The sequence below is a fragment of the Sus scrofa genome, chromosome 14, assembly GCF_054392235.1.
Source record: "Sus scrofa isolate SSC_HxYL_T2T_F1_AM1 chromosome 14, Sscrofa_HxYL_maternal_Yorkshire_Landrace_v2.0, whole genome shotgun sequence".
Taxonomy (NCBI): Eukaryota; Metazoa; Chordata; class Mammalia; order Artiodactyla; family Suidae; genus Sus; species Sus scrofa.
Window position 1 is genome coordinate 32,849,972 of NC_139396.1, and position 14,279 is coordinate 32,864,250.

General features: G+C 49.2%; 1 protein-coding gene across 2 annotated transcripts in view; it reads right to left on the minus strand.

Moving 5' to 3' along the window:
• SCARA5 (scavenger receptor class A member 5) overlaps positions 1 to 14,279 on the minus strand; it is a 132,090-nt gene that overhangs the window by 30,287 nt on the left and 87,524 nt on the right. For both annotated transcript variants that reach the window (XM_084997774.1, XM_005670449.4), the window contains exon 7: positions 11,692 to 11,748. In XM_084997774.1, the coding sequence (XP_084853900.1) occupies positions 11,692 to 11,748 (57 nt within the window). The remainder of the gene's footprint in view (positions 1 to 11,691; positions 11,749 to 14,279) is intronic.

Below are 14,279 nucleotides of genomic sequence, written 5' to 3' on the forward strand. Positions count from 1 at the left end.
TCTTCTCCTGTGAAGAAAGAACTCCGGGTGCCCCAGCCAGCCTGCAGCCCCGGAGCTCTGTGCCCGCCCAGACAGGGCCCGCTCCTTTCCCCAACATCCCTGGGAATCAGTCTGGATGGGAAAGAAGGAGCCGTCCCACAAACCTACGGAATTTCCAGTCAGGCTCTGCGGGAGGGCACTGCTTTGAAAATGTGGCCTGGCCTGTGGGTGTACTTTATAAAATGCTATTCCCTAATGGTGATCTGCTCTAAATCCGGTGATTTATGCCTCTTCAAAGCCTTTTGTTAGACAGGCTTGTTTGATCTTTGCAGTCCTCCAGGGTGGCTAGTGTGATACCCATTTTACAGATGAGGAAGTGGAGGCTCAGAGAAGAAGAGTGACTTTCTCAAGGTCACCTGATAGAGTGGCCATACCTGGACCTCCAGCCCCGCAGCTCCACAGGCCACTGTACTTTATCTCTGATTGAGGGTCACACAGGGCCCTCAGGACTTTAACTGGGCAGAAGGAATAGCAGAAATATCTCCCAAATTATCACTGCACTTTTCACGCTGGATTTTTTGTTTTGTTTTGTTTTTGTTTTTTGGATGGTGCCTGGCATGTGGAAATTCCCAGGCCAGGAATCAAACCCCCACATAGCAGTGATCCAAACCGCTGCAGTGACAATGCTGGATCCTTAACCTTCGAAGCCACAAGAGTACCTACTAATCCTTTCACATTGGATTTTTTTTTTTTTTTTTTGGTCTTTTAGGACCACACCCACAGCAGACCTAAGTTCCCAGGCCCGGGGTTGAATCAGAGCTGCAGCTGCTGGCCTACGCCACAACTACAGCAACGCCAGATCTGAACCCTGTCTGCGACCTAACACCACAGCTCACCAAAACGCTGAATCCTTAACCCACGGAGTGAGGCCAGGGATTGAACCCACATCCTCATGGATACTAGTCGGGTTCCTTACCAGTGAGACACGACAGGAACTCCTGGATTTTTTTTTTTTTAAACCAACTCCTGGATTGTTTTTTTTTTTTTTTTTAAACCATTGACTCCCCCACGGTCTCCCTGGCTCTACTGCATATTCCTTGGAAACTGGGAGTTTGTCTTGGCTGATTTTCTCTAATCCCCAAGTCCTGGCCGCCTGGCTCCTAGCAGGTGTTCAATGAAAATGTGTCCCATCAAGTAATAAACGGAGGGCTTTTCCTGCCCAGTCCTGAAGCAGGGTTCGCCCCATGGCAGCAAGAGAATGACGCTAGTGCCCAGAAGCTCTGCTCAGAGCTGGATGTGTAGGACTTTACCAGGCAGCCCAGATGGAGAGGTGACTCTGTCCTGCTTTTGTTTCTGGGCCCCTCAAAGGACAGTGAGGGACCAGTGAGGGTCAGTGGGCCTTTAGGACCAGAAAGAAATGCTGGTGAGCTGGGAGAAAGGCCTTGATGCTGAACCCTCACCCTGTCAGGCCTATAGCCGTGAGGGGTGCTGGGTGGACACAGCATTCCTCTAAAGCCTTCACATGCCATTGCCTTTACCTTTGGGGCTCAGTACCAGGACTATCGGCCTGTCTGAGCAAGACTTTTTCACACCCTCTGGCTTCCTTCATCCTGTCCTCACCCTGCCCTGTCTCCTCTCTTGGTTCTGCTCTCTTTCAAGTTCAAGGCCAGAGACCCCTGGCTGGGATGCTTCCCCATCTGCATCTTTTAAATCCTAGACGACAGGACCTGCCTGTCTGCTGGGTCTGCCACTTTCTAACCCTTTGACCTTTTTTTTCCCTTCTTTCTTCTTTTTATGGCTGCACCCCCAGCCTATGGAAGTTCCCAGGCTCGGGTTAAATCAGAGCTGCGGCAGCCAGCCTACACCACAGCCACAGCAACACCAGATCCGAGCTGCATGTTCAACCTACACAGCAGCTTGAAACAACACCAGATCCTTAACCCACTGAGCAAGGGCAGGGATCAAACCCCCATTGTCAAGGATGCTAGTTGGGTTCTTAATCCACTGAACCACAATGGGTACTCCTAGCTCTCTGACCTTTGGCTAATTTAACCTGTCAGAATAGTTTCCTCATCTGTTAAATGGGATAAGGACACATACCTGAAAGAGTTCTTCTGAAAGATGAGGAGCTCAGGGACCGGGGTGGTCAGTTCTCCATAAATAGCACTGAACTCAATAAAAGCCCCAAGGATCGTGGTGGGGACAGAGGTCCTGCCGCAAGGGACTTGCCCAGTCTTTGAGTCAGTGAGGAAACCAGCCATGACCTCCCCACCCTGACCACAGCATCCACAGACCTCCCGGGATGCGCATGGGGCTTTGCCTACCAATTTGTTCCAACAGAATACTCCACAACAGCACTCCTCAGCAGGGAGGCTGCGATCCAGCGCGAGGGGAAGTAAACCCATCTAGACAACTGGTTCGAAGTCCCTCTGAGGGAGCTTTCCACAGTCAAAGGCCCCGCGGGGAAGTGCAGCCGTGACGTTAATGCAGCGGCAGTGAACGCTGATGCAGTTACCTCAAAAAGACGGGGTGTAGGGGGCGGGGGGACCTCCCGGATTTAATCTAGTGCCTGCAGTGCCTGTGACCTCCCAACCTAAGGCCCGTGAGTGCAAGGTCGGGGGGACTAAGAGCAACTCCTGAGTTGGTTGACCTGCTTTCTCAGGAAACAGTCTCACCATTCCTGGTTTGAATGTACGTCTCAATGGCAACCTTTCTTCGAACAAAAACCCCCATCAGGAAGTTCCCGTTGTGGCTCAGTGGTAAGGAGCCCTATTTGTATTCATGAGGATGCGGGTTTGATCCCTGGCCTCCCTCCATGGGTTAAGGATCCGGGGGCGTTGCTGTGAGCTGTGGTGTAGGTCACTGATGTAGCTCAGATCCCACATTGCTGTGGGTGTGGTGCAGGATAGCGGCTACAGTTCCAATTGGACCCCTAGCCTGGGAACCTCCATATGCCGTGGGTGCAGCCCTAAAAAAAGAAAAAAAAAAGAAACCCACATCAAAGACCAAAACTTCCTTCCTTCAGGCTTCCAAGGCATTGTTAGTGTAGAAAATGCCTTGCTCACCTTCAGGCTAAGGTTTATACCACAAAAAGGCTTCCTCAGGGCAGATCCCAGAAAACAGTGCTTGTTAGTCAGGGCGCCAGGAACGTCGTGGTCCTCCAGGCTCCCACGAGGGTGGGCCCAGAAGTGCCAGCTGAGTGGGGGTCACAACAGGAATGAAGACAGTGCTGACATGCTCCCTGGCTCAAGCATCAGATAAAGTACAGGGGCTTTGAGGACTGGTTACCTCCACCCACAAGCCTACCAGTTAAAAGGAGTAAACCTTACACCTGGCCACTCATTCTCAACATTAACTGCAAATACTAGCTTGTTAATTTTTCTCCGCCTAGCCCTCAGCTGGCTCCTGCTTTCACTTGGCATCTACTCATCAAGAATACAAATACAAGGAGTTCCCATCGTGGCTCAGCAGTAACGACCCTGGCTAGTATCCATCAGGACGCATGTTCGGTCCCTGGCCCTGCTCAGTGGGTTAAGGATCTGGCATTGCTGTGAGCTGTGGTCCCAGATGTGGCTTGGATTCTGAATTGCTGTGGCTGTGGCGTAGGCCAGCAGCTACGGCTCTGATTCGACCCCTAGCCTGGGAACTTCCATATGCCAAGGTGTGGCCCTAATAAGACCGATTAAAAAAAAAAAAAAAGAATAGAAATACAAGAAGTTGCCTGGTGGGTCAGTGGGTTAAGGATCAAGCATTGTCACTGGTGTGGCTCTGGTTAGATCTCTGGCCCAGGAATTTCTGCATGCTGTGGGTGCAGCAAAAAAAAAAAAAAAAAAAAAAAAAAAAAAAAAAAAAGACTACAAATCCTAGTGGGCCTGTTAATGACCTTTTAGCACCACTCTCCTTCTCTCTCTGATTCTCCAAGGGGGCTGAATTTCTCCAGGGCTCAAGCCAAAAAGCTCAAAGCTTGTCTCTCTTCCTTTTATAAGGCAGGAATGTTAGGGGCTCTCAGGCAGCCCCCCCACTCCACCCATACCCCACACTCCCATTTCACATCAGGCTTCTTAAAGGAACCAGGCTTGTGATTTTCCAGACTTTCTTGGAGTTATCTGAAGCCATCAAACTTAGGGCAGCTCAGATTCATCATAACTGAGCTATTTTTTGCACAGAGCAATTTGAAGCTCTCCTGGAAGGGGTCACCAGGAAGCTTTCAGGAAAAGTCACTGGCTTTGTTTTTGGAAGGCTTAAGATAGGCTCTTGGCAAAGCAAAATGCCTGCAGGGCCAGATCCCATCCTTCGCACAGAACAGGGGAGAAAAAAGGAAATTGTGGCTGGAGAGGCTCAGCAAGTGGCCTCAGGGCCACACAGCCAGGTCAGAAGGGGACTTGGATCTCAGCACAGCTGCTCCAAGGCCCGCCCGCCCGCCTCCTCTTCTTAGGAAATGGGAGTTTCTGAAAAACAGGCCTTTCTGAAAGGGGAGCAGCTCAGCCAACAGCAGGAGCAGGGGTCCCAGGGAAGCCTGGACCCTGTGGGGCTCCTTTCCACGGGGGAAGGGCCTGCCCACGGGGGGCTGGCACTGGCTGGGGTGCTGAGGGCCATCAGGAATGCTAGGGCTCTGCTGCCACAGCCTTGGTCCTGGCTCTAGTCTGATTCTCTGCCTGGCCGGTCCCCTCTCATGGCTGCCATGTCATGCTCGTCTTGACCACCCAGAGACTGAGCCTGGACTCCTGACCCGGGATTCCCCGAACATCTCTCTGACCTTATTTTTTGCTTCTTGCATCCCAAAACTTTGCTGCACCAAACGGGTTGTGTTTATCAGACTGTGCTCTGCCGTTCCAAGCAGGTTCACTACCCGGAATTCCTTCACCTTCTCCACATGATGGACTGGTGGGCTCCCCAACTTGCCCTTCAAGATTTGGGGCAGAAGCACCTCATGGAGTGACCCCCTTGGTACCTCTGTCTCCCACAGCCCTCACCACACTCTCCCAGGATTGTTGCATGTCCCTCTCACCTGCCGGCCTGTGAGCTCCTAAGGTGAGGCCAAGACCTTATGTGTCTGGACTCCTCAGCCCTCAGCCAGGGCCTGCTCTCCAGCAAAGGCTCCGTGAACATTCGCTAAAAAAGTGAATGACATCTCTTCCTTATACGTTTCTTTCCTGCCACACATCTATCCCTTTTCTGTGACGGAAGTGAGGGAAGCCTACTCTCACCTCTGCTCCCTTCCAAAGCCAGCTCCCTACCTGGTTTCTGATCCACGGGCCTCAGGCTGTGACTGTCCCTGCTCCATTTTCATGTGCCTCCCAACACGGCTCATTTTCCATGTCCTGCCACTCACGCTCACTTCTCTCCCTGGCGTCCCCCACCCTGCATCAGCCAGCAGTGGAAGCGCTGTTGGGGCTGGGGCAAAGTTTCTTCTTTTGGGGGCTGTGCCTGCAGCATGCAGAAGTTCCTGGGCCAGAGATTGAACCCAAACCACAGCAGTGACAACACCGGATCTTTCACGGCTAGGCCACCAGGGAACTCCTGGGGGGGGGGCCATTTTTCTACGTGACTTTTCTGTCTTTGTGTATGTTCAGTCACCGGACATAAACGAAGGGGAGAAAACATTTGAAAAACACTTTGCCGCCTCCACCCATCCTGTGGCGTTTGCCTCGGTCAGGCACCATGTAAGGAGAAAGAGAAAGGATGAACCAAAATACACACTCAACGTAATCACGCAATGGGGGAGAATTGGGAAAAGCCCGCAGGCGGGGCGGGGCTCTGCTGGCAGAGGTGGAGCCCGTGCCCCACTCCCACCTCCCACCCCCTCCACCCCCGCCCCTGCGAGAACCTTAGTCAGGCCTATCCAGAGCCACCAAACCAGTGAGCCCGCCAAGGCTTGGTGAAATAGAGAGCCAACTCTGACACAGGGAAGAGTCCCTTAAAAGTAACTCAGTCCCTAAAAAAATACAACACACTAGTGAATATAGCATCAACAACAAAGCAGATTCACAGAACAAACTAGTGGTTACCAGTGGGGAGTGGGTGGCGGTGGGGGTGGCAGTACAGGGGAAGAGGATTGAGGGGTACAGACTATTAGGCATAAAATAGGCTACAGGGATGGATTTGTACAGCCTGGGGAATATGGCCAATGTTTTGTGATAATTGCAAATAGAATGTAACCTTTAAACATTGTGAATCACTGTATTGTGTTCCTGTAATGCATATAATGTTTTATAGCAACTACATTTCTTTTTCTTTTTTCTTTTTTTTGTCTTTTTTGTCTTTTTGCCTTTTCTAGGGCCGCTCCCCACGGCATATGGAGGTTCCCAGGCTAGAGGTCTAACTGGAGCTACAGCTGCCGGCCTACACTAGCGCCACAGCAATGCCAGATCCGAGCTGCGTCTGCAACCCACACCACAGCTCGCGGCAACGCCAGATCCCTAACCCACTGAGAAAGGCCAGGGATCGAACCCACAACCTCATGGTTCCTAGTCGGATTCGTTAACCACTGAGCCACGACAGGAACTCCAGCAACTAGATTTCAACTAAAAAATGTAAAATGTGAACATTGGTAAGGAAGAAATTAGCACTTTCAGATTAAACCCATGGAGAATAGACAGGATCCCATGAAGACCCCATGCTGACAAAGGCCAGAGAGAATAAAAAGAGGATCCAAGATGGGAGCAGAAGGACTCTGAAGTGGGCTCCAGGCTGGACAGAACTGATTCGTGTCCTGGCTCTGCCTCTGATAAACTCTGGCGGCTCTGGGTTGGCTCCTTATCCTCCACCCTCAGCTTCTCCTCTCTCTCTAGCATAGACATCATTATGCCTCCTGAATGGGACTGGGGAATTTTATAAAGAGTCGGGCACAGAGATTACCTTGTCAGAGTACCAGGTGCAAGTTGGTGAGCAGCCTTGTGTTAAGTGGTTCCTTTTTCTTGGAAGTGTCGTTTACTTTTAAATCATGTTGTTGCTGGGGTATTAAGTTGTATAAGGAAGAGGATGTACAGGCAGGTGAGTTAATAAAGAACTAGAATTGTGTACAAAAAGTCCACCAGCCCAAAAGTGCGCTAATTTTTGGAATTATACTACCCCAAAGAGGTTCCCTGGGGCACCCAGGTCAGCCAACTCTAGAGACAGGAAGGGGCGGAAGGGAATTCATAGACTCCCAACATTGTCTTTGCATCCTTTATCCTAAAACAGAGATAGAGACAGCTCAGCAGCAATGGAAAAATAACCATCTAAAGGAGTTCCCATCATAGCTCAGTGGTAACAAGGCCGACTAGTATCCATGAGGATGCTGGTTCGATCCCTGGACTCACCCAGTGGGTTAAGGATCCAGCATTGCCATGAGCTGTGGTATAAGGCCGCAGCTGCACCTCCAATTTGACTCCTAGCCTGGGAACTTTCATATGCCATGGGTGCAGCCCTAAAAAGACAAAAGCAAAAAACAAAATCGTCTACAAACCACCGTCCTCATAATTTATTCTGAGCTTATGCTGCATGCCGGGGTCCCCCGCCAAACGCACACAAACCTACTTCCCTAAATATTGAAAACACACACACAAGGTGTTAAACATTTTTCAAGTTTTCTGAGATGTCACTGATAGTTATCAACAAGCACTGCTTTGGAATTTACCCCTGTACATTCCGCATACTTTTTTCCATGTGAAACCAAATGGAAAAAAACATTTTTAAACAATCTGAACTTATATCCTGCTTTAAATTCATGCTGTGGGGCTCCAACAGAACTGAATCCTCTACCCACCCCCCAGCTGCAAAAATGCTATTTATTTTTGCAAATGGACCATATATGAGGGTAAAACAAATGTCTTTCTGTCTTAAGATGTATATGTGCAGCTTTTTTTTCCCCCCTGGCCAAACTCTCAAAAGCCAAACATCTAACAGAATGAATGATATATCCCTTGCTTGAAACAATCAACAACAAAAAAACCTTTACTCTCGTCAAGCAGAAATCAGGGGCTCTGTATTCTAGGCCCAGTTTGGCCATGACCTCGCTGGTGGGCTGTGGGAATTCTCTCCAGCTCTCTGTTCTGTGAAGTGGTAGGGTGGGCCGTGGTGGGAGAGGAGTTGGTTTGAAATGCCACCCAACTCCAAAACCCTATGACTTCAGGCCAAAACATGGATAAACAGTAAGACCTTGTTCTGAAAAATATTTTGATTTTGACTTAAAACATGGGGCTTGAGAAGCCTTTTTGGTAATGCCCTCATCAAAGGAAAACCCCCCACTTTCTGATTCTGACCTGAGGGGTGTCTGTGTTGTTTATCTCATCAATCCCTCTAATGTAGTAACATCACCACCTGCAGGAACTTTAGATTTTTGCTGCTAAAGCTGGGAGGTGTTTGTAAATATCCCACACCCTCAGGCGCAAGCTGAGCATTCCCAGGGGAGGGTTCCTCCTCCACAGCATCCTTTTTTAAAGGAGGGTGGGACCCCGTGCCGTGCCCGAGAACTTCTTCTTCCCACCCACTGGATCTCACAGTGGGGCCGCCCTGGGCTCAGGGAATGACTAAGAATCCCCCAGCAGTGGGCACTGGGCATTGGTCAGAATTTCCACACTTTTCTGAAAGATGATCCCTGGCTCCCTCCTCGGAGCCTGAGTCCCAAGGATCCAGTTTAATGCCTCTGGGATTGGAGTTTCTTGGAAACCTAACCGGGAGCCTGAATACAGTGTGGGTTTGGTGTGGGCAGAGGCAGGCCAGGGCGTGGAGGCCGTGAGAAGGCCCAGGTCTCAGCCCTGAATTGCTTCAGTGGTCCCCTTTCAGCTTCAGGCCCTTAAATCCACATCTCTGGGTGAGAGTATCCTGCGGGGGTTTAAGGAGCCTAAAGGTACTCCTCAAGACCGGGGCCTGAGCTCTCATTCCAGAATCAGACAAGTCCAACGCCTGGGCTTTCCATCCAGCTTCTGCCCTTTCTTGGGAGTCTCCACTCCCCACTCAAGCCTCTGAGAAGGGGAGATGGACGGCCTCAGTCCAGCCTGGTGGATCTGCAATCCCCGTGTGTCTCCCCTGTGTCATGCGTGCCAATGCCACCTGTCAATGGGGCAGTTCCCGTCCTCACTTCCCAGGTCCATCACCAATGGAGACATTTTTGGTCTTGTTAAGGGGCTGTGATCTGAACTCTGGGGTCCTGGGAAGGGAGAGCCTCTCAGGGCCATCCCTGGGGAAGGTGCCATCCCAAGCTCATATAAGCCTCCTATGATGCAATCAAGAAGCTCCAGGGCCAAGTGGACGAGATGTCCTTTTCCCAAGCTCTCACCTGTGCCTGGGGGAGCCATCCACCACCTCTGTGGCTCAGGCCCCCCTCCCATACTGTGCTCCCAGCCCTCAGAGCCCAATCCCAATGCAATCCCAGCCAGCTGGGCCCACAGAGGCAAGGTAAACAGTGACAACAGCATCCTTGGGATGAATGGTGACAGATATGCACCCCCTTTCCCAGGGCCTGGCCAGCCCATCCTTTCCCACTGGAGAACAGTTGCCAAAGGGCCCTGAAAAGCACCCTGGGTACTTGTCACCTAGGCACTGTGGGCAGCGTTTCTGATCTTCCTCTCTAAGGTCCTTCTCTCCCTGCCACCACGTCAGAGGTTATTTATCTCACACAGCTAAACACCACAGTCCTTCTCAGCTGCCCTGGGAACATTCCATCAGAAGCCAATCTAACAAAGAGTAGGAGGGGCGGCATTCAGGAGACCAAGTACGGTGCCCAGCCCCTAGACAGATGTGACTCAGATCTGTCACCAATATCCTAGATCAGATCTAGACTCTCTTCCTGCACCTTCAAAAGTTTCTTCTGTCTCCTGCAGGGTCCAGACAAATCTCATCTAGCCAGGACACTCCCAGTTAAGCCCTTGGCTAACCTTGAAAGGGACTCTAGAGAAGGCTAGAAAGGCTGCACGGCAGATAGACGACTTTGTGGACTACAGCATCTAAGGGTAAGGTGGATGTGTGGAGTCCAGGGTAGACACGGGCAGACCATGTCCTCAAGTACACTCAGTACTTTAGAATGACAAAGAGCTGTCATGCACATTCTTCCTCTTTGACTTTAATCACTGCCCCAGGGGGAAAGGAAAGGGCAGAGGGAGCAGGAGACAAGCTAAAGTTTCTGGGACCTGGGGGAAGGGCATTATTCAAGAGCAAGGTCTCCTTGTGGTCCTGCATGCCTGGGATGGAAGTGTCATCTTTTTCGGTTTGTTTGTTTTTTAGGGCCGCATCCGAGGCCTATGGAGGTTCCCAGGCTAAGGGCTGAATTGGAGCTGAAGCCGCTGGCCTACACCACAGCCACAGCAATGAGGGATCTGAGCCACATCTGTAACCTACACCACAGCTCACGGAAATGACGAATTCTTAACCCACTGTGCGTGGCCAGGGATTGACTCTGAATCCTCATGGATAGTAGTTAGGTTCATTACTGCTAAGCCACCATGGGAAGTCCCTGGAAGTATCCTCTTAAAGACCCACTGAAACCAAAGATCAGCCTCAGGAAAACCCTCAATCTGGGTCCAAAGTGTGCATTTGCAGTGGGATCTTCCCTCAGCCCAAGATTCCTAGAGAGCCAACACCGGCACCCAGATAGCCTAGAAAAGGATAAACTGCCGAGACCTCACACAGATGGCAGTGTTTCAGAACCCAACAAATACTATATGCTGGTATTTTTTGTAACTTGGCTATGAGACTCTATTCATTGAAACTTGGCTCGGAGGCTCGCTCTTCTCTGGCAATCTCTCCAAGGTTCTACACAGAGCCCTTTGAAGGGGAAATAAGCCCCAGAAAAGCGTATCCTAACTAGATAAGCTGGCTTCCCTTGTAAACATTTTAGGAAGGACTCTCGTCAGAAAGACGCCCATTCCTAGGATGGGTGGACAGCCAAGCAATGAGATCTCCGGCATCACGGCTCACTCAGCAGCCGAGGAGGAAAACAGACAGGATACTGCTTTGCCACTATACCTTTCCCCAGGTAACCACCCAAGGAGGTCGTGTGTTTTAACTGAATTTCAGCAAGCATCTTTATTTTGGTTTTTAGGGCCACACCTGTGGCATATAGAGGTTCCCAGGCTAGGGGTTGAATCGGAGCTACAGCTGCTGGCCTGCACCACAGCCACAGCAACTCAGGATCCAAGTCGTTTCTGCGACCTACACCACAGTTCATGGCAATGCCGGATCCTTAACCCACTGAGTGAGGCCAGGGATCAAACCCACAACCTCGTGGTTCCTACTGGATTCGTTTCCCCTGCGCCACAATGGGAACGCCTCCAATGACTTTAGAAAGTCTGTCTGAATTGGTGTTTTACATAGGATAATAATAAATACGTACTGAATCCTAACCACATGTCCCCACCATGCGTTACATGGATTAACTCATTTATTTCTCACAATGACTCTATAAAGTAAGACCTCGTCTTATCCCCATTCTATAGATGAGAAAACTGAGGCACACATTACACACTGAGGCAGCCAAAAGGGAGCCCAGGCTGTCTGCCTGCCTCCCACACAACCACTGGGCTTATTCCACATCTGGAGACATGGCCCATGCCCCTGGGGTATAGTCATCTCTGGCTGGACCAGCAGAGTCCTGGAGCAAGTAGGGAGCTCCCTTGACCCTGGATCCCTGGCCAGTGGCTCCAGCCTCCAGGCCCCAAAACTTGTGGGGCCGCTTGGGTGACAGCCACACCTGTGCTGACAAAGAAGCCAGTGACCCCAACAGAACTTCCTTACTGGTGTCTCCTGTTCTGTCTCCTTTCTCTCCTTTCTCTCCTTTTGGGCCTCGGTCACCTGAAACAGAGGAGGAAAACCAGCATTAGGAATGGAAATCAATCTACCTGTGAACAAACTCTCATCGGCAAGAGACTTATTAACCCAACAGCAAAGAAATCCTCAGGCCAGGAGCCCACAGCACTGGAGGGCACTGGGCAGGAAGTGAAGAGCTTCAGCCAATTAGGCTGCCCGTCCCCGTCCTCCTCGGAAGGAGGGTGGGTGGGTAACGAACTGAGAGGTTTCCATCCCGCTAAAATAAAGCAGAGAAGCAGCGCAGCACAGATCGAAGGAGTACAAGGTATTCAGCAGGAAGGAGACAAAGCAAAGATATTCCTATTAAACAGCCAAGGTTTTAGAAGTCCAAATCCAGGGTTGCTCTAATAAGCGTAGAGGGAGAAGAGGAGGGAGGGAGAGTCTTCAGTTACAAAGGGAGAGACGCAGGTTCTACGTCAGGCAGATTTATCATCGGGGGAAGCTATAAAACATGAGGGAGAGTTTCCAGGGAATTGTGGAATTTCCTTCCCAGGATATGGTTAAAAGAACAGAGCTCTTTTCTCAGCTAGCATCTCACTCTGCAAAGAAGTAGAAAGGTCCTGACACCACTCAAGGGGACATTAAAATGACCAGGGAATTCTATCCAAGTACCTCCAGAAAGATAGCTGCAAATCAAAAGCTTATGGCATATGCTCTTGTGAAAAAAGCAAGCCAGCAAGTTCCAGGGGAGAATGCCTCGTGTGATCCAAGTTTGGGAAAGAAGAAGAAGAAAAAAAAAAAAAAAAAGGCCACCATATGTGTAATATGAACATGCTTAGAAAAAGATTGGGCAGGATGTGCTCCAAGGTGTTTATAGTAGTCCACAAACAATAAGTGCTGGAGAGGGTGTGGAGAAAAGAATTTACATTCTCCACTGTTGGTGGGAATGTAAATTGGTACAACCACTGAGGAGAACAGTATGGAGGGGCCTTAAAAAAGTAAATATAGCATTACTATATGATCCAGCAAGCCCACTCCTGGGCATACATCCAGAGAAAACCATAATTCAAAAGGGTTCATGCACTCCAGTGTTCACTGCAGTGCTATTTAAAGTAGCCAAGACACGGAAGCAACCTAAATGTCCACGGATGGAAGAGTGGATAAAGAAGACATGGCAACATGTATAAAACGGAATATTACTCAGCCATAAAAGAAGGAAATAATGTCATGTGCAGCAACATAAATGGACACAGAAATTACCATACTAAGTGAAGTAAGTCAGAGAAAAGACAAATATCATATGATTGGTATTACTTATACTTGGAATCTAACAAAAATGATACAAAACAACTTATTTATAAACCAGGAACAAACTCACAGATTTCAAAATCAACCTCATGGTCACCAAAGGGGAAACCACAGGGGAGAGAAATAAATTAGGAGTATGGGATTACACATATATGTGCCACTGTATACAACATAGATAAATAACAAGGACCTCCTGTATAGCACAGGGAAATCTACTCAATATTCTGTAATAATCTATATGGAGAAAAAAGAATGGATATATGTATATGTAGAACTGGTTCACTTTGCTGTACACCTGAAACTAACACAACATTGTAAGTCAACTCTACTCCAATAAAATAATCCCCCCACCACCGCCAACACACACACATACAGTAGTTATTCTGAAGAGTAAGAGCTTAAGAGACCAAGACGGAGGGCACATACTTTTTACTTTACACTTTACACACTTCTGCATTGTTAAATTGTTTTCAATACGCAAGTGCTGCTTTTGCAATGTGTTTTGAAATCCATTTTTTAAAAATGTGGATCATGAAAGAAGGAAACCCCGCAGCCTGTTTAATCACTAACCAGAAAGCAGAGTAAAAGTTCCCAGTGATCCAAGATTACAGTCATCCGAGGAGTTCCCATCATGGCTCAGTAGAAATGAATCCAACAAGTATCCATGAAGATGCAGGTTCAATCCCTGGCCTTGCCCAGTGGGTTAAGGATCTGGCATTGCCATGAGCTGTGGTGTAGACTGCAGATGCGGCACAGATCCGGCGTTGCTGTGGCTGTGGTGAAGGCCAGCAGCTACAGCTCCGATTCAACCTGCAGCCTGGGAACTTCCCTATGCTGCAGGTGCAGCCCTTAAAAGACAAAAAAAAAAAAAAAAAAAAAAAAAAAAAAAAAAAGAAAGAAAGAAAGAACAAAAGAGGTCACCCTAGATGTGGGGTGGGAATGGTGAACAGTGCTTTGTTCTTAGTTTTCATTTTAACAAGTGAGAAGACAGAGGCTGGGGAAAGAGTGTCAGATTTCCTCCTCTTCTTGAAATGAACGTGGAAAGACAGGGACTGCCTATAGAATGGGCTCCCCTGAAAATGGACAATGTGACTATTCACAGGAAGGAAAAACACTCAGGAGAAACACTATGGGCAAAAGAAATCTGAGAGCTGATGAAAGTTTTAAATATTTGGGGAATAAGAATATTACAAACGGGTTCCCTGGTGACCACTAGGTTAAGGATTCAGCATTGTCACTGCTGCAGCTCAGATCGCTGTTGTGGCGTG